The sequence below is a fragment of the Bombina bombina genome, chromosome 1, assembly GCF_027579735.1.
Source record: "Bombina bombina isolate aBomBom1 chromosome 1, aBomBom1.pri, whole genome shotgun sequence".
NCBI lineage: Eukaryota > Metazoa > Chordata > Amphibia > Anura > Bombinatoridae > Bombina > Bombina bombina.
In genome coordinates, this window is record NC_069499.1 from 1,536,443,434 (window position 1) to 1,536,465,009 (window position 21,576).

At 39.1% G+C, this 21,576-nt stretch overlaps 1 protein-coding gene across 1 annotated transcript in view; it reads left to right on the plus strand.

Moving 5' to 3' along the window:
* Positions 1-21,576, plus strand: part of LOC128654585 (myosin-4-like) — a 192,927-nt gene that overhangs the window by 122,804 nt on the left and 48,547 nt on the right. Inside the window, exons 26-30 of the mRNA XM_053708583.1 lie at positions 851-977; positions 5,692-5,810; positions 13,232-13,428; positions 14,966-15,149; positions 20,860-21,025. Of these exons, the coding sequence (XP_053564558.1) occupies positions 851-977; positions 5,692-5,810; positions 13,232-13,428; positions 14,966-15,149; positions 20,860-21,025 (793 nt within the window). The remainder of the gene's footprint in view (positions 1-850; positions 978-5,691; positions 5,811-13,231; positions 13,429-14,965; positions 15,150-20,859; positions 21,026-21,576) is intronic.

Below are 21,576 nucleotides of genomic sequence, written 5' to 3' on the forward strand. Positions count from 1 at the left end.
TTTGGGGGTGGGCCACTGTCCACCAGTAAATCTGTGTGAGTTTTAGCTTGAGAGTTACTGATTTAGGTATGGAAGGTTCTGGATTTAATTGTGAGACACATACTTAATGCTAAAAAAGCCCCCAAAAGATTTTGCCAAATTTCTCTCTCTCTTGGCAAGTTTTTATCATCAACTTTTTACTATTTTTCATCAACCCTATGACATCTTAAGGGCCATAGTACCTCTCATTTAAAAGAGGATAACACTTTATTTTGCATTATTATCTAATAGGCTAAATATCTAAAAATGTGGTTACGTATTTTTTTAAATAAAGTTAAGTAGCACATTTTATACCACACAAGTTTCATAAAAATCATGATTTTCTTAAAGGGACACTAAACCCATTTTTTTTCTTTAATGATTCAGATAGAGCATACACTTTTAAGCAACTTTCTAATGTATTAATATTATCAATTTTCTTTGTTCTCTTGATATCTTTATTTAAAAAGCAGGAATGTAAAGCATAGGAGCCAATCCCTTTTTGGTTGAGAACCTGGATTATGCTTGCTTATTTGTGGCTAAATGTCAGCCACCAGTAAGCAAGCACTATCCATAGTGCTGAACCTAAAATGGTCCTGCTCCTAAGCTTTACATTCCTGCTTTTTAAATAAAGATATCAAGAGAACGAAGAAAAATTGATAATAGTAATAAATTAGAAAGTTGCTTAAAATTGCATGCTCTATCTGAATCATTAAAGAAAAAAAATGTGGGTTTAGTATCCCTTTAAGATACTTGACTGAAATATCATCAATTTGTTTTCCATAATTTAACTGAAAACATATTTATGTTTGACATATCTAACAAATTATAGGCTAATCTAGAAAAGATGTGTCGTTCGTTAGAAGATCAGCTTGCGGAAAAGAAGAGTCAACATGATGAAAATCTTCGTGTGATGAATGATTTTTTAACTCAAAAGGCTCGTCTCCAGAATGAAAACGGTTTGTACTGAACGTACATATTAACCTCATGGTTCATGTAATTTGTTGTCAATAAGTAATCAACATAATATCAAAGCAATTTATTTTTCTGTCCACTATCACATTGACATCCATGTATATACCTGTATATTAAAGGGATACTAAACCCACATTTTTTCTTTCATGATTCAGATAGAGCATTCGATTTTAAGCACCTTTCTAATTGACCCCTATTATCAATATGTCTTCGTTCTCTTGCTATCTTTATTTGAAAACAGGAATCTAAGCTAAGAAGCTGGCCCATTTTTGGTTCAGAACCACGGATAGCGCTTGCTGATTGGTGGCTACATTTAGCCACCAATAACAACCATAACCCAGGTGCTAAACCAAAAATGGACTGGCTCCTAAGCTTACATTCTTGCTTTTTCAAATAAAGATAGCAAGATAATGAAGAAAAATTGATAATAGGAGTAAATTAGAAGTTTGCTTTAAATTGGGATACTATCCCTTTAATACAGTTTCCAACCAACTTCAGTACTCAGGCGACATGAAAATGAAGTTTTTTTTTCATTCTTCAGATAGAACATACAATTTCTAATTTACTTTTATTCAAATCAAAATGCCTTTGTCTCGACATATATGTGCAACCACCAATAAGCAGCTAGCTCCCTGTAGTGTCTTGAGACTTCTCAGCCTACCTAGGAATGTTTTTCAACATAGGAAAACAAAGCAAATTTGATAACTGAACAATCTAATCAAAGCCTATAACAATAGCAGTTTAATAGAAACTTTATCCATCAGCATACTGAGAAATAATGTGTTGTTCCAACTAATTGTATCTTCAATGCAATCATAGATAAATTTACAATATATTAGTCATACATTAAGATATCATCCAGTAGAATAAGGGCTTTGAAACCAGTCAAAAAATTAAAACAGACCTGGATTTAAAGTATTATTTACGTTATTGTATTGTATTGTAGAAATGTCATTAGTAGGAGATATACAACTGATACAGCTGTGATAGTTTCAGTTTAAACAGCTTTAACTTTACATTTTTTATGCCAAGAAAAAAAAATATATATATTTTTAGACGTGACTCTTTCTTACAAATTACATTTTTTTAGTACAGTGTTCCTTTTATGATATTCCATCTAAGATTGAGTGGAGTGCTAACAGTTGCGCATTTGTGATAAGGGGTTTATTGTTGCTGTTTGCGTGCTTTGGAAGTAAATGTGTTTGCTTGTGCACATTTAAATTTAATGTGCATCAGGATAGCACAACTTTAGAGCTCTGGTTAACTGTTACGCTCGACTAAAAAGTTGGAAAAAAAACCCCTCATTAAAATAACATTTAAAAGTACAGTTACACTCATGATAACACTATCTAATAAAAAAATTAAATATTTTTTTTGCAACAAAAAGTTATGAGGGCCCAAAGATATGAGGCTTGAGGTGTTAGAAAAAAAAAGGCATTCAAATGGCTTTAACATAAAGATGCATACCATATATATGTTTTAAATATATATATATATATATATATATATATATACCTCTCCAAGGCTATGCACTCCTCATCAAATGTAATGGCCAAGGTGCTAACAGAGTAAATCCAAATCCAACGTATAGAAGGCACTCAATGGACTTTGTCAATAAGAATAAACTTTTATTCCACAATTAAAGGTTCATGACGTGTTGGGTAACGGTCCGGTCCCTTTTTCAAATGGTTATAACAGGACAAAACATGTATACCATAACCCACACCAAACCCTCCTTATATATTCTAATATTACAAACAATTAATCAATAATACTTAGCCCAAACTCCCTGCAGCCGTCGCGTGCACCACCACAAACACCAGTGTCGCAATGACGTCATCCCAGTGCAACGCACCCCGATTCGTCAATGCGCACGTGGAGGGGGCAGTGCCACCTGACAGCTGTTAGAGATATGTTATGTCCTATAATCTCAGTGACATTGCAATTCATGCAAGTTAATAGCTTGATATACTTAAATTGTGTGTTAAATTACATAAGGGCTAAGACAAAACTATGTTTTATGTTAAAAGATCACTTATCTACGCTATATACATGTCTATATATAGAACATTGACTGGAATGTGAAATAATAATATTTCATGTTGGGTTAGCAAATTTGGTTAAACAAGATTGTGTTTGAGCGAATTGTTGGGTGTTTTTTTCCACTTGTCACGCTCCGTTGTTTATGGGAGAATACATTAACACGGTCGCCATATCATAACTTTGACTTTTTGGGGGCGTAGGGTCAGAGCGCAAGCAAAAATCTTTTCTCTTGTAAGATGTATCGAGTCCACTGATTCATCCATACTTATGGGATATTCTCCTTCCCTACAGGAAGTGGCAGAGAGAGCACCCACAGCAGAGCTGTCCATATAGCTCCTCCCTTATCTCCACCCCCCAGTCATTCTTCATCCGTTTGGCTTATGAGACTGCTGGCCAGCAGCCTCCTGAAAGAATTACTGCTCATTCTACTAGAGCAGTGGCTTCCACATGGGCTTTTAAAAATGAGGCTTCTGTTGAACAGATTTGTAAGGCGGCGACTTGGTCTTCGCTTCATACTTTTTCCAAATTTTACAAATTTGATACTTTTGCTTCTTCAGAGGCTATTTTTGGGAGAAAGGTTCTACAAGCAGTGGTGCCTTCCATTTAAGGTACCTGTCTTGTCCCTCTCTTCATCCGTGTCCTAAAGCTTTGGTATTGGTATCCCATAAGTATGTTAGAGATATGTTATGTCCTATAATCTCAGTGACATTGCAATTCATGCAAGTTAATAGCTTGATATACTTAAATTGTGTGTTAAATTACATAAGGGCTAAGACAAAACTATGTTTTATGTTAAAAGAATAGCATGTACAAGCTCACAGGGTATACATATACAAGTCTGTGATTGGCTGATGTCTATCACATGACACAGGGGTAGGATATTCTCCTTCCCAACAGGAAGCTGCAAGAGGATCACCCACAGCAGAGCTGTCTATATAGCTCCTCCTAACTATCTGCCACTACCAGTCATTCGACCGAAGACAAGCAAGAGAAAGGAGAAACTATAGGGTGCAGTGGTGACTGTAGTTTAAAAATAAAAAACACCTGCCTTAAAATGACAGGGCGGGCCGTGGACTGGATACACCACAAGAGAAATAAATTTATCAGGTAAGCATAAATTTTGTTTTCTCTTGTAAGGTGTATCCAGTCCACGGATCATCCATTACTTGTGGGATACCAATACCAAAGCTATAGGACACGGATGAAGGGAGGGACAAGGCAGGCGCTTAAACGGAAGGTACCACTGCCTGCAAGACCTTTCTCCCAAAAATAGCCTCCGAAGAAGCAAAAGTATCAAATTTATAGAATTTTGAAAAGGTATGAAGCGAAGACCAAGTCGCCGCCTTACAAATCTGTTCAACAGAAGCCTCATTTTTAAAAGCCCATGTGGAAGCTACCGCTCTAGTTTATGTTAAAAGAATTTGGGAAGGAGAATATCCCACAAGTAATGGATGATCCGTTGACTGGATACATCTTACAAGAGAAAACAGAATTTATGCTTACCTGATAAATTTCTTTCTCTTGTGATGTATCGAGTCCACGACCCGCCCTGTCTATTTAAGACAGGTAGTATATTTTTATTTAAATCACCACTGCACCCTATAGTTTCTCCTTTTTCTTCCTAGCCTTCGGTCGAATGACTGGGGGGTGGAGCTAAGGGAGGAGCTATGTGGACAGCTCTGCTGTGGGTGCTCTCTCTGCCACTTCCTGTAGGGAAGGAGAATATCCCATAAGTATGGATGAATCCGTGGACTCGATACATCACAAGAGAAAGAAATTTATCAGGTAAGCATAAATTCTGTTTTTACTTTAAACTTGTAATATATATGCAAAAAACTTACTTCTAGCGAAGTTAACACGCAAGCAGGAGGGATAGCCCTTAATAAGGGGTGGTTTAATATAAACTAATGAAGCCTCTGTTTGCCTTCCCTTAACAAATCTAGCCCCGTCTGAGAATGCAAAGACTGTTGTGAAAACCACTGAACTATGAACTAGAATATGATTTTAATATATGCAACTCATCCAAGAGCAACAAAAACTATTTTTATGTGTTACCAGGAACATACAAGATTTAAAATTGCATCATAGTTCACTACTATACCAGTGGGAGCTGATCGTCTATGCCAATCGAAGCATAACTCATGATGACGGGCTTAATTAAAGGACCACTCAATGCAGTAGAATTACATAATTAACACGTGCATAATAAAAAAACAATGATTTAACACCTACTCTGAATTTTCAAATTTATTTTTTCTCCCATTTTCCAGCCCCCTGTGTCATGTGACAGACATCAGCCAATCACAGACTTGAATATGTATACCCTGTGAGCTTGTACACATGCTCAGTAGGATCTTGTCCCCCAAAAAGTGTAAAAAGACCGTGCAAAGTTTGATAATGGAACTATATTGGAAAGTGTCTTAAAACTGCTTGCTCTTTCTGAATCATTAAAGTTTATTTTGACTTGAGTGTCCCTCAAGGCAGAAGACAAACACAGGCTTTTCTTCAACCTTTTATTTATCTTAAATGTGGTGGTTCAAGGGAAACAGTATTACATTATTTTGGATATCCCCATTTGTGATACTCCACTGAGTATACACAAGGTATGCTAAATTAGTTTAATGTTTATTATTTTCTGTTGTATTCTGCTTCTAGGTCAACTATCTCATATTTTAGAAGAGAAAGAAGCTTTCATTTCTCAATTAAGTAGAGGCAAAGTGGCTTTTACCCAGCAAACTGAGGATTTTAAGAGACAACTGGAGGATGAAACAAAGGTAAATAAATTCTCACTAGGATATGCCATAGACTGACCCCATAACCTAGACTGTAAGATCTATCAAGTAGCATTGACAGCTTTTCAGGTGTTTTAATCCTGCAACCACAAATTTATTAAGCAGGAACGGTTTCCTATTCTCTCCTCCACCTTAGAGGTGCCGGGATAAATCGCCTCAACAGGCTTTTTATATGTATCTCTATACAGTCTAAGGGGCTAATTTATTAAACGTCTGTCTGACATGATCCACTCAGCAGATCATGTCCGACAGACATCGCTGAATGCTGACAGCATACGCTGTTGGCATTTATCATTGCAAAAGCATTTCTGGTGAACTGCTTGTGCAATGCCACCTCCTGCAGATTCGCGGACAATTGGCCGCTAGCAGGGGGTGTCAATCAACCCGATCGTATTTGATCGGGTTGATTGCTGTCCGCGAATCAGAGGCAGTGGACCAGTAATGGAGCAGTGGTCTTAAGACTGCTGCTTCTTAACTGCTGTTTCCGGCAAGCCTGATGGCTCACGTGGAAACAGGGGGATCAGGGGTCATTCAGCCCTTGATAATTTGGCCCCTAAATTTTGAAATCCTTGTCTGAAGCATAATCAAACTGATTTTCTGACTATGAGGTTGATTACATAGTAAATAGTAACATAGTAGATGAGGTTGAAAAAAGACCAAAGTCCATTGAGTTTAACCTATAAAAATCTAATATACTTACAAAAAAAAGCTCCAGTTGAGCTTAAATTAATCCCACTAAAAGGTGACCCATTTAATACGAGCAATTATATCCATGAATTTTATTTCTAGCCAGAAATGTATCCAAACAATTTTTAAATGTATCTAGGGAAGTGGCATTCACTACCTCCTTTGGTAATGAGTTCCACAATTTTATTGCTCTTAAAGTGAAAAATCGTTTCCGTTGCAGGAGATTAAATCTCCTTTCCTCCAACCTTAAATTGTGACCTCTTGTCACAATTCAATTTTCTTCTGCCATCTCTGTATATGGACCTTTTTTCTAGGGAAAACAGACCCAGTTTGGCTAGCCTCTCCTCATAGCTTAAATTCTCCATTCCCCTTATTAGCTTTGTGGTGCTTCTCTGAACTTTTTCTAGTTCTGCAATATCTTTTTTTGCAATCAGTCCTCAGAACTGCACACCATACTCAAGGTGAGGTCTTACTAGGGATTTATATAGTGACAGAATTATGCTTTCCTCCCTTAAATCAATGCCTATTTTAATGCATGCTAGTACCTATTAGCCTTCTGCATTGTGCATCCATCTTTGTTATCTATTACTACTCGCAAATCCCTTTCCTCCTCTGTTTGGCTAAGTCTTTTCCTATTTAAATTATTATTATTATTATCATTTATTTGTAAAGCGCCGCCAAATTCCGTAGCGCTGGGTACAATGATAAGGGTATACAATGACAAAGATTTGTGTTAAAATACAAAACATAACAAAACTAAACAAATCTAGTACAGGAGGAAGAGGGCCCTGCTCCGGAGAGCTCACAGTCTATAGGTTAAGGGTGCAGAGACATAAGGTTGGGGTAGCTTGTTACATTGGTTGTATTTGCAGCAGTGAGTCAGGCAGTTCATGTACATGTATTAGTTTGGTTCAGATGAGGGATGGAGGAGAGATGGTAAGCCTCTCTGAATAGGTGAGTTTTCAAGGAGCGTCTGAAGCTATACAAGGTGGGAGACAGTCTTATGGAGCAGGGTAGAGAGTTCCAGAGGACAGAAGCAGCACGTGCGAAGTCTCGGAGGTGGGAGTGGGACGTAGAGATAACAGGAGTGTAGAGACGTAGGTCAGAGGTTGATCGAAGAGGACAAGATGGGGAATATTTCACGATGAGAGAGGAAATATAGTTGGGAGATAGACTGTTGAGTGCTTTGTAAGTTAGGGTTAATACTTTAAATTGTATTCTGACTTGTATGGGGAGCCAGTGTAGAGACTGGGAGAGCGGAGCAGCTGATGTAGATCGGCGACTTAGGTGGATGAATCTAGCAGAAGCATTCATAATAGATTGGAGGGAGAAGAGGCAGTGTTTTGGAAGGCCATTTAGGAGTAGAATGCAATAATCAATGCGTGACAAAATGAGGGAATGAATAAGTATTTTTGTAGTTTTTTAGTAAGGAAGAGACGAATTCTTGAAATGTTGCGTAGGTGTGAACGGCAGGATTTGGTAAGTGCTAGTATATGTGGGTTGATTGTGAGTTCTGAGTCTAGTGTGACCCCAAGACAGCGGAACTGGGGTGAGGTGTTGAGAATAGAGTCTCCAACCGTCAGAGAAATGTCAGGTGTTGGATGTCTCGAAGAGGGGGGGGATAAAGTTGAGTAAAGAGGGAGAGATATCAGTAGAGGAAAGATAGATTTGGGTATCATCAGCATATAAGTGGTACTGGAATCCAAAGGAGGTTATAAGTTTTCCAAGGCAGGATGTATAGAGAGAGAAAAGCAAGGGGCCCAAGACAGAGCCTTACGGTACTCCAACTGAGAGAGGCATAGGATCAAGATATGTTGTTAAAGGAAACTGAAAACGAGCTGTTGCGGAGGCTTGTTGTTTTTTATATTAAGCCGCGAAGGAGCACAACATACAAGGACGCTCACAGAAGCGTTACATCGGCTCAGAAACACTTCCGATTCTCAACGGACACTTGTAAGGTACCTTACGGTTTGCCAAATAACTTTTATACACATAAGGTGGCTATTTGAATCAAGTTTTACATTTATAAGACCATTTTTTGTTAGGCCAATTGACCTAAAGAATCACTTATAGGGAGACGTCCCTATGTTTTATTTGATATTTATTTTATGAATTTTAATGTTATTAGTATATGTCGCAAGTTTATCTAGTTCATTAAACAAATTATTTTATCTATTTTTATCATCTTTATTTATGGACATATAAACATAACCTGTAAACACAGCTTTATCAACTACTATTCACTTAATTTAATTTTTCATTAAGCTTCACGAACACTAATTATATATACCACCGTATCCCTTTAAACCAATATAATATATAAAGGACACGTTTTATGGACAGCATTTAAACTGTCTGTATTCACAGATTCTTCTATTTTCTAAAGGAAAACACTTTTTAATGGTCCACACACAAGGACTCAAATATTAAACTCACTGGCATAGACCCTTAGACATCTTTATCTTTCTACCTTTAATGATTTAAGACAAATCTGATTCACATAAGATATCCCCTTTTTTCACTTAGATAAGTCACACTACGTTGTGGTAGTTTAAATCCTAGCTTATTCTATAAGCGCCAGTGGTAATCTATACTCATACAACTAGTGCTCTAGGAAATGTGTAACACTTTTGCAAAACTGCTGCAATATAGTGCTGCAGATATGTGCACACTCATGGACTTACCTCCCTGTTTTTCAATAAAGGATACAAAAAGAACAAAGAAATGTGATAATGGAAATACATTGAAAAGTTTTTTTTAAAAATGACATGCTTCATCTGAATCATGAAAAAAAATGTGGGTTTCATGTTCCTTTTAAACCTTTTTGCCACAGTAAGTTTTGGCAGTTAATATATGGGCATACAATACATAGTAGACTAACTGTACAAGATGGAGCATTATTTCACTTATCCAATCTTCAAACATGCTGGAGGAATTCACTTAATAGGATAACAGGACTATATGATTATTTGTATTAATGTCAAGGTTATTTCAGAATGTTAATAACATATATGAAGGAAAAAAGATATCTCACAACAGCATTCTTAGTCCAATATTTTTACTCGGTAGATAGTAGTTTACAACCTCAATAAACTACCTACTGTGCACAGTTTATACAACACTAAATGTGGAATAACGCATTTAAGCAGGTATGTACAATCAAATACCTGTTAATAACACATAATAACAGAAGAAAAAAGGAAGGGGAAAATATAAAGAGAAAAAGAAAAACACACATAACATTTAAGCATAATTTTGCAGCAAGTTCATAGTAAGCAGCACTTAATATGTAATACTTATCGTTGGCCAACGTAGCTGCTGTCCATGCACTGTAGGTGATAACCAGAAGCGGTTAACTGTAAGTATGTCCGCTTATTTGTAATCCGAGATGTTTGGTTTCACAAGCCTGTAGCTCAACCGCTTGTATAGTGTGAGATCCTGGTGATCCTGGAAAGAGCTCCTTAATACATGCTCACGACCAAAGACCGGGTAAACCCAGTACACGCAAGCCGTGTCGCAGACTAGTGTCGTGATCCTGACACTCGCTCCTTCTACACCTTCCTCACTTCCTGTTTGAATGGAAACCGTCACAAAAGTGAATCCTCCTGGAATGCTGCTTGAGCCGCTGTGTGTGTCCTTCTTAGAAGAGCTCAGTGTCAAACTGAGCTTATGCCGACGTACGTTTCACCAGTAATTAGGCTTCATCCGGGCAACTGTATAAAGAAGTATAGTAGTGTCCTCTTTTAAGGCCATACTGTGTGCTACCGCCTCCGGAAACAAGGCCAGTGAATATTGGTTCCAAATGTCAAAATATTTACAATTGATATGTTGTGCCTTTCCAACTCGTCTGTTACTGTTATTACAAATTATAATATACTAGTCCTAAAGCCCGTTCACACGGGCCATTTTTTGCAGGGTACAGCGGTCCCACCCCTTGCGCTCTCTCCCTGCCCCTCTCTTTTGCTCTCTCTCCCCCCTCACTTTTGTGCTCTCTCCCCCCTCTCTTTTGAGATCTCTCTCCCCCCCTCTCTTTTGCGCTCTCTCTCCCCCCTCTTTTGCGCTCTCTCTCCCCCCTCTTTTGCGCTCTCTCTCCCCCCCTCTTTTGCGCTCTCTCCCCTCTCTTTTGAGCTCTCTCTCTCCCCCCTCTCTTTTGCGCTCTCTCTCTCCCCCCCTCTTTTGCACTCTCTGTATCCCCCCTCTTTTGCGCTCTCTCTATCCCCCCTCTTTTGCGCTCTCTCTCTCTCCCCCTCTTTTGCGCTCTCTCTCTCCCCCTCTTTTGCGCTCTCTCTCTCCCCTCCTCTTTTGCGCTCTCTCTCTCCCCCTCTCTTTTGCGCTCTCTCTCCCCCTCTCTTTTGTGCTCTCTCTCACCCCTCTCTTTTGCGCTCTCTCTCACCCCTCTCTTTTGCGCTCTCTCTCCCTCCTCTCTTTTGCGCTCTCTCTCTCCCCTGTCTCTCTCCCCCTCTCTCTCTCTCTCTCTCTCCCCTCTCTCTCCCCCCCTCTCTCTCCCCTCTATCTCTCTCTCTCCCCTCTATCTCTCTCTCTCTCCCCTCTATCTCTCTCTCTCTCCCCTCTATCTCTCTCTCTCTCCCCTCTATCTCTCTCTCTCCCCTCTATCTCTTTCTCTCTCCCCCCCTTTCTCCCCCCCTCTCTCCCCCCTCTCTCTCTCTCCCCTCTCTCTCTTTCTCCCCTCTCTCTCCCCCTCTCTCTCTCCCCTCTCTCTCCCCCCTCTCTCTCTCTCCCCCTCTCTCTCTCCCCCCTCTCTCTCTCCCCCTCTCTCTCTCTATCTCCCTCTCTCTCTCTCTATCTCCCCCTCCCCTCTCTCTCCCCCTCCCCTCTCTCTCCCTCCCCCCTCTCTCTCCTCTCTATCTCCCACCCTCTCTCTCTCTCCCTCCCCCTCCCCTCTCTCTCTCTCTCCCTCCTCTCTCTCACTCCCCCTCCCCTCTCTCCCTCCCCTCTCTCACTTCCCCTCCCCTCTCTCTCTCCCCCTCCCCTCTCTCTCTCTCCCTCCCCTCTCTCTCTCTCCCTCCCCCTCTCTCTCTCCCTCCCCTCTCTCTCTCCCTCCCCTCTCTCTCTCCCCTCTCTCTCTCTCTCCTCCTGCCCCCCTCTCTCTCTCTCCTCCCCTCTCTCTCTCTCTCTCCTCCCCCTCTCTCTCTCTCCTCCCCCTCCCCCTCTCTTTCTCTTCCCCCCCTCTCTTTTGATCTCCCTCCCCCTCTCTTTTGCTGTCTCTCCCCCTCTCTTTTGCTCCCTCTCTTGTGCTCTCTTTATCTCCCCTCTTGATCTCTCTCTCCCCTCTTGATCTCTCTCTCACCTTTCTTATATTTTCCCTACCCCCTCTCTCCCCTCTTTTGAGCTGTTTTGAGCTCTCAGACTGCACTGCCTTTCACGGCCTGCCTGGCCCCGCCCCTTCACGGTCAGCCACGCCCACTCACGGCCCTCGCGCTCGGCCACGCCCCCTTCATGCTCGGCCACGCCCCCTTCACGCTCGGCCACGCACACTTTTGCTCGCACTGCAGAGCAGAGACTTAGGGACTCTCAAAGGCCAGGTGTGTTTGTCCTCGTGCTGTGCTGTCTACTGCGCATGACAGCTTCGGACAAACACACTTGGCCTTTTATTATATAGGATATTAAGCATCATAATAAATACTTATACCATCCTTGCTAATCAGTATTTACATTCATACTGTGAGCTTTATAGATGTAATGTAAAGTGAACACTTGGCTCACTTACGGTGACAATGACTGACCACTCAAAGGCCCTTTTTGATTGCTGAATTCTCTTAAAGGGACATTCTTATGCCAAGGCAAAATTTTGCATTACACTAGCATAAATAGTTTTTTAAAGAAAATGGCCAAAATTGTTTTCTTCGTTGAGGCCATAGGGGGTAAGGGTTCCTAAGTTAAAGATCCACTTACTTTCTCGCTGAAGCAATATTTTATCTATATTGCCCCCACGAATACCCAAATTCACTTTGTCTATGCCAATTAATCTGAAACAACTAGGAGAGGAATTATGATATTCTGTAAAATGTCTAGCCACACTTGAGGTGGTGGTGACATCATGTTCAATGTCCCTTATGTGTTCGAGTGTATGATCACGTAGGGCCCTGGTGGTTTTGCCCACATAGTACCGTGGGCAGTTACACTTGGCGAGATACACCAACCCTTCCGTCCTACACGTTATTTTAGAGCGAATCCTGTAAATTTTACCTTTGTTATCAGAGAAAAAACGTATTTTCTCTATGTAGTTACAGGCTTTGCATTGCTTGCATGGGTAACAGCCTGGTTCAATACTTGTCCTATTCAACCAATTACCACTCATTTGTGGTCGAATAAAATGGCTATGGACCAAGCTGTCACATAGGTTAGGTGCCCTACGTGATCTCATTAATGGTTGAGGGGTCAAAATTTGATTCAAATTGGTGTCAGTCAGAAGGATATGCCAGTATCGCTGCATTATGTTTCTTAAATCCCCCCAGCTCTCATTATATCTTGTTATGTATCTTATTGACCCGTGTTGTCCTACCATTTTATTAGATTTTTTTTGCTGTGACACTGTAAATACTTCCTTCTTGTGACTGATCACATTGGCGTTGGTATGCTTGACTAATCATTTTCTTTGGTTACTTATTTCAGAATGTTGTCTAATAAATATTGTGTAATATATTTTGCTATCTATTTAAAAAATAAAAAAAACAATTCTGTCTCTATTAATCCAGGCCAAAAATGCTCTTGCCCATGCATTACAATCATCACGTCATGACTGTGACCTACTCCGTGAGCAATATGATGAGGAGCAGGAGACAAAAGCCGATCTTCAGCGTATGCTCTCTAAGGCCAACAATGAAGTATCTCAGTGGAGAACCAAGTATGAAACTGATGCTATTCAACGTACTGAAGAACTAGAGGAAGCTAAGTGAGTGTAGAGTGCAATGTAGGTCTGAATGTAAAAAAATGGCGATTTACAATGATGTCATATTATGAATGTAAGAGGTACAAATGTAACACTTTAGAACGTTTATTTCAGTCAATACTTCAATACTTTTACAATATCACTTTCAGCATCAAATATCTGACTATTATAATGGCAGAAGTGTTTTTTGTTGTGGTAATTGTTGAATTTTAAAAAGCCATTCTCAACTGAGAAAACATTGCTCTTGCATCCAGTGGAACAAAAGCCGCAGAGCTGAATTACCCCTCTTACTTCTGCAATACATCATCAGGTTTATATCATTACAACTGACGGAAACATATGTAGTAAAAAAAGTTCTCTCATTAAAGTAACAAATATAAATTGCAGAAATAATGTTTGTCCTATGTTCTTCACATATTTCAAACATTTCTCAGTCTATCTACTGTGCTATTTTATATATCAAAACCTTCCTTCACTAATATATTTCACCTGCCTAGAACTTAAATTTTGCATTTTCTTTTCAGCATGTATTTAATTATTTTTTCTTTTAAAGTTTATTAATCACAGGTTATCTCTTCAACCTTGATGCAACCCTTAACTAATGACTGTAACTCCACTCAGGATACATAGCCTAAGAAAGGGGAAACCCACCTTTAACACACAGTATTAAAATGTTGACTATAAGGTGTTTTTACCTAGGATAATTATACAAAATACATAAAACAGTTAATATTTTCCTTTACATAGTAACATAGTAGATGAGGTTGAAAAAAAGACTGAAGTCCATCGAGTACAACCTATACAACTCTATTATACTTACAAAAAAAGCTTCAGTTGAGCTTAAATTAATCCCATTAAAAGGTTACCAATTAAACACAAGCAATAATATCTGTGAATTCTGTTTCTAGCCAGAAATGTATCCAAACCATTTTTAAACGTATCTTGGCATTCACTACCTCCTTTGGTAATGAGTTCCACAATTTTATTGATCTTACCGTGAAAAAACATTTCTGTTGCAGGAGATTTAATCTCCTTTCCTCCAGCCTTAAATTGCGACCCCCTTGTCACAAAAATTTTCTTGGAATAAATAGAGATTCTGCCATCTTTGTATATGGGCCTTGAATATATTTATATATAGTAATCATGTCACCTTATAAGTGCCCTTTTTCTAGAGAAAACAGACCCAGGCTGTCTAACCTCTCGTCATAGCTTAAATTCTCCATTCCCCTTTAATGATATACTTGATCCTGTACTGTCACTGTCATTACCTATATCCTCTTTTCTGGTTAACAAATCCTTTATAGGAGTTTCAAGAACCCCTAATTCTCAAAAGATAACAGCAGTATTTGTGAAGGCAGTTTTTACATGTCCTGCACACTACCCAAGACGAGGAGAAACATAGACCTAAATAACAAGTGGAGCGCTATTGACAGTGCAGGGTGCGCTGTAAAATATTGCAGGCCCATGCTTTGAATAAATAGAAAGAGGACCTATGTGAGTCTTTTAATGCGTACACTAACAATATGGTATTGTATTTCAGAAAGAAACTCGCTCAACGTCTTCAAGAGGCAGAGGAGCATGTTGAAGCTCTAAATGCCAAATGTTCATCTCTTGAAAAGACTAAACAGAGACTACAGATGGAAGTAGACGATTTGATGATGGAGGTAGAAAGATCTAATGCGGCAGCAGCAGCTCTAGACAAGAAACAAAGAAACTTTGATAAGGTGAGTTTCAATAATATCCAATAATAGCTTGAACTATAAAAGAGATATAAAACCCAAAAAATGTCTTTTGGGATTCAGAATATATCATTTTAAAAAAGTTACCAATTTACTTCTATTATCTAATTTGCTTCGTTCCCATGTTATTCTTTGTTGAAGTGATACCTAGGTAGGTTTCTGGAAGACTACATGGTAGGAAGTGCTGCCATCTAGTGCTCTGGCAAAACTGCTACCAAGAGATCAACGAAAATTTGATAATAGAAGTAAATGAGAAAGTTGTTTTATAATTGCACGCTCTATCTGAATCATGAAAGAAAACATTTGTGTTTCATTTCCCTTTAAGTCTAACATTTGCTAAAGACTTTGAAATGATCTTGGAATTTACTAGGAAAATACATTATTTCTATAATGTCAATGCTTCACCCTGAGCAGAAACAGATGACCAGAAGACTTGTATAAAATGGCAGCCCTTTTATAATCTTAAAATATTTCACCACCAACTATAATACAGCTTACAATAATATCACATATTTTTCATGAGGTGTCTGTCAGGGGCATAGGGCACCATGGCAAAAGTCGTTACAGGGCTTCCCATTTCAACAGCGCCCTATCCCAAGACAAACTGGATTATTTAAGAGACCATCCTGGAGTCATTTGATGATCATCAAACTACTTTAGAAGTCATTTGCACGTCATCAGACATCATCAGGCTTGTAAAGTCATCAGCTAAAGTAAAAAATCCTGGGTGATGACTTCAGAATGATTAGCGGATTACCTTACTGATTACTTCACAAGGAAGAACAGCCAGTGAAAAACTCTAGAGTCACCTTATTTAAATATTTTGGCCTGTGGGTACACTTCAGGATGGCTTCTAATGACTAGTCTGGAGTCATTAATTACTTCAGAATGACTCCAGGAAGATCATCTTTTTTTTGACTAGGGATGCCAAAGCACCACAAGCATACCTGATAAAAAACAGACCATCATATTCCATAGAACTGGATATGCTCCTCTGTGACTGAGTAATCTACAGCCTTTCTATACACTTATGGTACAGAAATAGTGGTGGCCATCTTGGAGACCCTGCTACCATATTAGTAAAGGCAAATCCATACACTTTCTTTACACTGGCCTAGATTTGGAGTTTTGTCTGTAACGACCCGCGTAGCTAACGCCGGCTTTTTTCTGGCCGCACCATAAAAATAACTCTGGTATTGAGAGTCCACAAAAAGGCTGCGTTAGGCTCCAAAAAAGGAGCGTAGAGCATTTTTAACGCAGCTTCAACTCTCGATACCAGAGTTACTTACGCAAGCGGCCAGCCTCAAAAACGTGCTCGTGCACGATTCCCCCATAGAAAACAATGGGGCTGTTTGAGCTGAAAAAAAACCTAACACCTGCAAAAAAGCCGCGTTCAGCTCCTAACGCAGCCCCATTGTTTGCTATGGGGAAACACTTCCTACGTCTGCACCTAACACCCTAACATGTACCCCGAGTCTAAACACCCCTAACCTTACACTTATTAACCCCTAATCTGCCGCCCCCGCTATCGCTGACCCCTGCATATTATTTTTAACCCCTAATCTGCCGCTCCGTAAACCGCCGCTACTTACATTATCCTTATGTACCCCTAATCTGCTGCCCCTAACACCGCCGACCCCTATATTATATTTATTAACCCCTAATCTGCCCCCCTCAACGTCGCCTCCACCTGCCTACACTTATTAACCCCTAATCTGCCGAGCGGACCGCACCGCTATTATAATAAAGTTATTAACCCCTAATCCGCCTCACTAACCCTATAATAAATAGTATTAACCCCTAATCTGACCTCCCTAACATCGCCGACACCTAACTTCAATTATTAACCCCTAATCTGCCGACCGGAGCTCACCGCTATTCTAATAAATGTATTAACCCCTAAAGCTAAGTCTAACCCTAACACTAACACCCCCCTAAGTTAAATATAATTTTAATCTAACGAAATTAATTAACTCTTATTAAATAAATTATTCCTATTTAAAGCTAAATACCTGTAAAATAAATCCTAATATAGCTACAATATAAATTATAATTACATTGTAGCTATTTTAGGATTAATATTTATTTTACAGGCAACTTTGTAATTATTTTAACCAGGTACAATAGCTATTAAATAGTTAAGAACTATTTAATAGTTACCTAGTTAAAACAATAACAAAATTACCTGTAAAATAAATCCTAACCTAAGTTACAATTAAACCTAACACTATACTATCATTAAATTAATTAAATAAAATACCTACAATTACCTACAATTAAACCTAACACTACACTATCAATAAATAAATTAAATACAATTCCTACAAATAACTACAATGAAATAAACTATCTAAAGTACAAAAAATAAAAAAGAACTAAGTTACAAAAAATAAAATTTTTTTTACAAACATAAGAAAAATATTACAACAATTTTAAACTAATTACACCTACTCTAAGCCCCCTAATAAAATAACAAAGACCCCCAAAATAACAAAATGCCCTACCCTATTCTAAATTACTACATTTCAAAGCTCTTTTACCTTACCAGCCCTGAACAGGGCCCTTTGCGGGGCATGCCCCAAGAAATTCAGTTTTTTTGCCTGTAAAAAAAAAAACATACAATACCCCCCCCAACATTACAACCCACCACCCACATACCCCTAATCTAACCCAAACCCCCCTTAAATAAACCTAACACTAAGCCCCTGAAGATCTTCCTACCTTGTCTTCACCCTACCAGGTTCACCGATCCGTCCTGAAGAGCTCCTCCGATGTCCTGATCCAAGCCCAAGCGGGGGGCTGAAGAGGTCCATGATCCGGCTGAAGTCTTCATCCAAGCGGGAGCTGAAGAGGTCCATGATCCAGATGAAGTCTTCTATCAACGGCATCTTCAATCTTCTTTCTTCCGGATCCATCTTGCAGACCTCCGACGCGGAACATCCTCTTCTCCCGACGCCTACTAGCCGAATGACGGTTCCTTTAAGGGACGTCATCCAAGATGGCGTCCCTCGAATTCCGATTGGCTGATAGGATTCTATCAGCCAATCAGAATTAAGGTAGGAATATTCTGATTGGCTGATGGAATCAGCCAATCAGAATCAAGTTCAATCCGATTGGCTGATTCGATCAGCCAATCAGATTGAGCTTGCATTCTATTGGCTGTTCCGATCAGCCAATAGAATGCGAGCTCAATCTGATTGGCTGATTGGATCAGCCAATCGGATTGATCTTGATTCTGATTGGCTGATTCCATCAGCCAATCAGAATATTCCTACCTTAATTCCGATTGGCTGATAGAATCCTATCAGCCAATCGGAATTCGAGGGACGCCATCTTGGATGACGTCCATTAAAGGAACCGTCTTTCGGCTAGTAGGCGTCGGGAGAAGAGGATGTTCCGCGTCGGAGGTCTGCAAGATGGATCCGGAAGAAAGAAGATTGAAGATGCCGTTGATAGAAGACTTCATCTGGATCATGGACTTCTTCAGCTCCCGCTTGGATGAAGACTTCAGCCGGATCATGGACCTCTTCAGCCCCCCACTTGGGCTTGGATCAGGACATCGGAGGAGCTCTTCAGGACGGATCGGTGAACCTGGTAGGGTGAAGACAAGGTAGGAAGATCTTCAGGGGCTTAGTGTTAGGTTTATTTAAGGGGGGTTTGGGTTAGATTAGGGGTATGTGGGTGGTGGGTTGTAATGTTGGGGGGGGGGGGTATTGTATGTTTTTTTTTACAGGCAAAAGAGCTGAATTTCTTGGGGCATGCCCCGCAAAGGGCCCTGTTCAGGGCTGGTAAGGTAAAAGAGCTTTGAAATGTAGTAATTTAGAATAGGGTAGGGCATTTTGTTATTTTGGGGGTCTTTGTTATTTTATTAGGGGGCTTAGAGTAGGTGTAATTAGTTTAAAATTGTTGTAATATTTTTCTTATGTATGTAAATATTTTTTTATTTTTTGTAACTTAGTTCTTTTTTATTTTTTGTACTTTAGATAGTTTATTTCATTGTAGTTATTTGTAGGAATTGTATTTAATTTATTTATTGATAGTGTAGTGTTAGGTTTAATTGTAGGTAATTGTAGGTATTTTATTTAATTAATTTAATGATAGTATAGTGTTAGGTTTCATTGTAACTTAGGTTAGGATTTATTTTACAGTTAATTTTGTTATTGTTTTAACTAGGTAACTATTAAATAGTTCTTAACTATTTAATAGCTATTGTACCTGGTTAAAATAATTACAAAGTTGCCTGTAAAATAAATATTAATCCTAAAATAGCTACAATGTAATTATAATTTATATTGTAGCTATATTAGGATTTATTTTACAGGTAAGTATTTAGCTTTAAATAGGAATAATTTATTTAATAAGAGTTAATTAATTTCGTTAGATTAAAATTATATTTAATTTAGGGGGGTGTTAGTGTTAGGGTTAGACTTAGCTTTAGGGGTTAATACATTTATTAGAATAGCGGTGAGCTCCGGTCGGCAGATTAGGGGTTAATAATTGAAGTTAGGTGTCGGCGATGTTAGGGAGGTCAGATTAGGGGTTAATACTATTTATTATAGGGTTAGTGAGGCGGATTAGGGGTTAATAACTTTATTATAATAGCGGTGCGGTCCGCTCGGCAGATTAGGGGTTAATAAGTGTAGGCAGGTGGAGGCGACGTTGAGGGGGGCAGATTAGGGGTTAATAAATATAATATAGGGGTCGGCGGTGTTAGGGGCAGCAGATTAGGGGTACATAGCTATAATGTAGGTGGCGGCGCTTTGCGGTCGGCAGATTAGGGGTTAATTATTGTAGGTAGCTGGCGGCGACGTTGTGGGGGGCAGATTAGGGGTTAATAAATATAATACAGGGGTCGGCGGTGTTAGGGGCAGCAGATTAGGGGTACATAAGTATAACGTAGGTGGCGGTCGGCAGATTAGGGGTTAAAAAAATTTAATCGAGTGGCGGCGATGTGGGGGGGGCCTCAGTTTAGGGGTACATAGGTAGTTTATGGGTGTTAGTGTACTTTAGAGTACAGTAGTTAAGAGCTTTATGAACCGGCGTTAGCCCAGAAAGCTCTTAACTACTGACTTTTTTCCTGCGGCTGGAGTTTTGTCGTTAGATGTCTAACGCTCACTTCAGACACGACTCTAAATACCGGAGTTAGAAAGATCCCATTGAAAAGATAGGATACGCAATTGACGTAAGGGGATCTGCGGTATGGAAAAGTCGCGGCTGAAAAGTGAGCGTTAGACCCTATTTTGAGTGACTCCAAATGCCGGAGTTAGCCTAAAACCAGCGTTAGGAGCCTCTAACGCTGGTTTTCACGGCTAACGCCAAACTCCAAATCTAGGCCACTGTGAGCCCTGTTTTGTAGGGAGTTCATTCCTCTTTTGTAAGATGGCATCCTGGGAGTGTGGTCCCAGTCTCCCTATAGGCATGGGCCCATGGTGTCTGCCTAACAAGGTATCAAACCTGATGTTTGAAATATTTATTTTTCATTAATTTAATACATATTATATACAAACAATTTCATTACATCATGGAATTTTATGCAGAAACAAGCAATGGTAGCAATACAAAAAATAATATTATTAGATTGACATATTTATTATTTTTTTAGAAATAGTGTATGTTCTTTTGCATGTTAGAGCACTTAATGTAAAGTGTCTTATTTTATTTAACACACATAAATGTTTAAAAATGGTTTATCTAGATCCTAGCTGAGTGGAAGCAGAAGTCAGAGGAAACCCAGGCTGAACTGGAAATGTCTCAAAAAGAGTCAAGAAGTTTAAGCACAGAGTTCTTCAAGCTGAAAAATGCCTATGAAATGGCTCTTGATCAGCTCGAAACTGTTAAAAGAGAGAACAAGAATCTTCAACGTACGTTTCACTTTTGTGATTTTTTTTAATCTAGTTTTTTATGTTAAAATGGCTGGAAAATATCTATTATTAAAGTGCCGTGTAAGGTTAGTTGTTTATGTCCTTTATTTTTGAAAATTGGCATTTATTTATTTATTTATTTAAATGAAGCCAAATATGCTATAGGAAATTCCTATGTTGTGCATAGCTCAAATGAGATAAAAGATTAAAGGGACATTAAACCCCCCCAAAAAAATATTTCAAGATTCAGATAGATAATACAACTTTTAAAAAGTTTCCCATTTACTTATATTATCAAATTTCTTTTATTCTCATGTTATTCTTTGTTGAAGAGATACCAAGGCACATGCCTGAAGCTCTACACAACAGGAAATAGTGCTGCCACCTAGTGCTCCTGCTAATGTATAACATTGTTGCAAAACTGTTGCTATATAGTGCTGCAGACACGTGCACACTCCTGAGCTTACTGTTCTGCTTTTCAAATAAGGATAACAAGAAAATGAAGAAAATATGATAATAGAAGTAAATTAGAAAGTTGTTTAAAATCATGA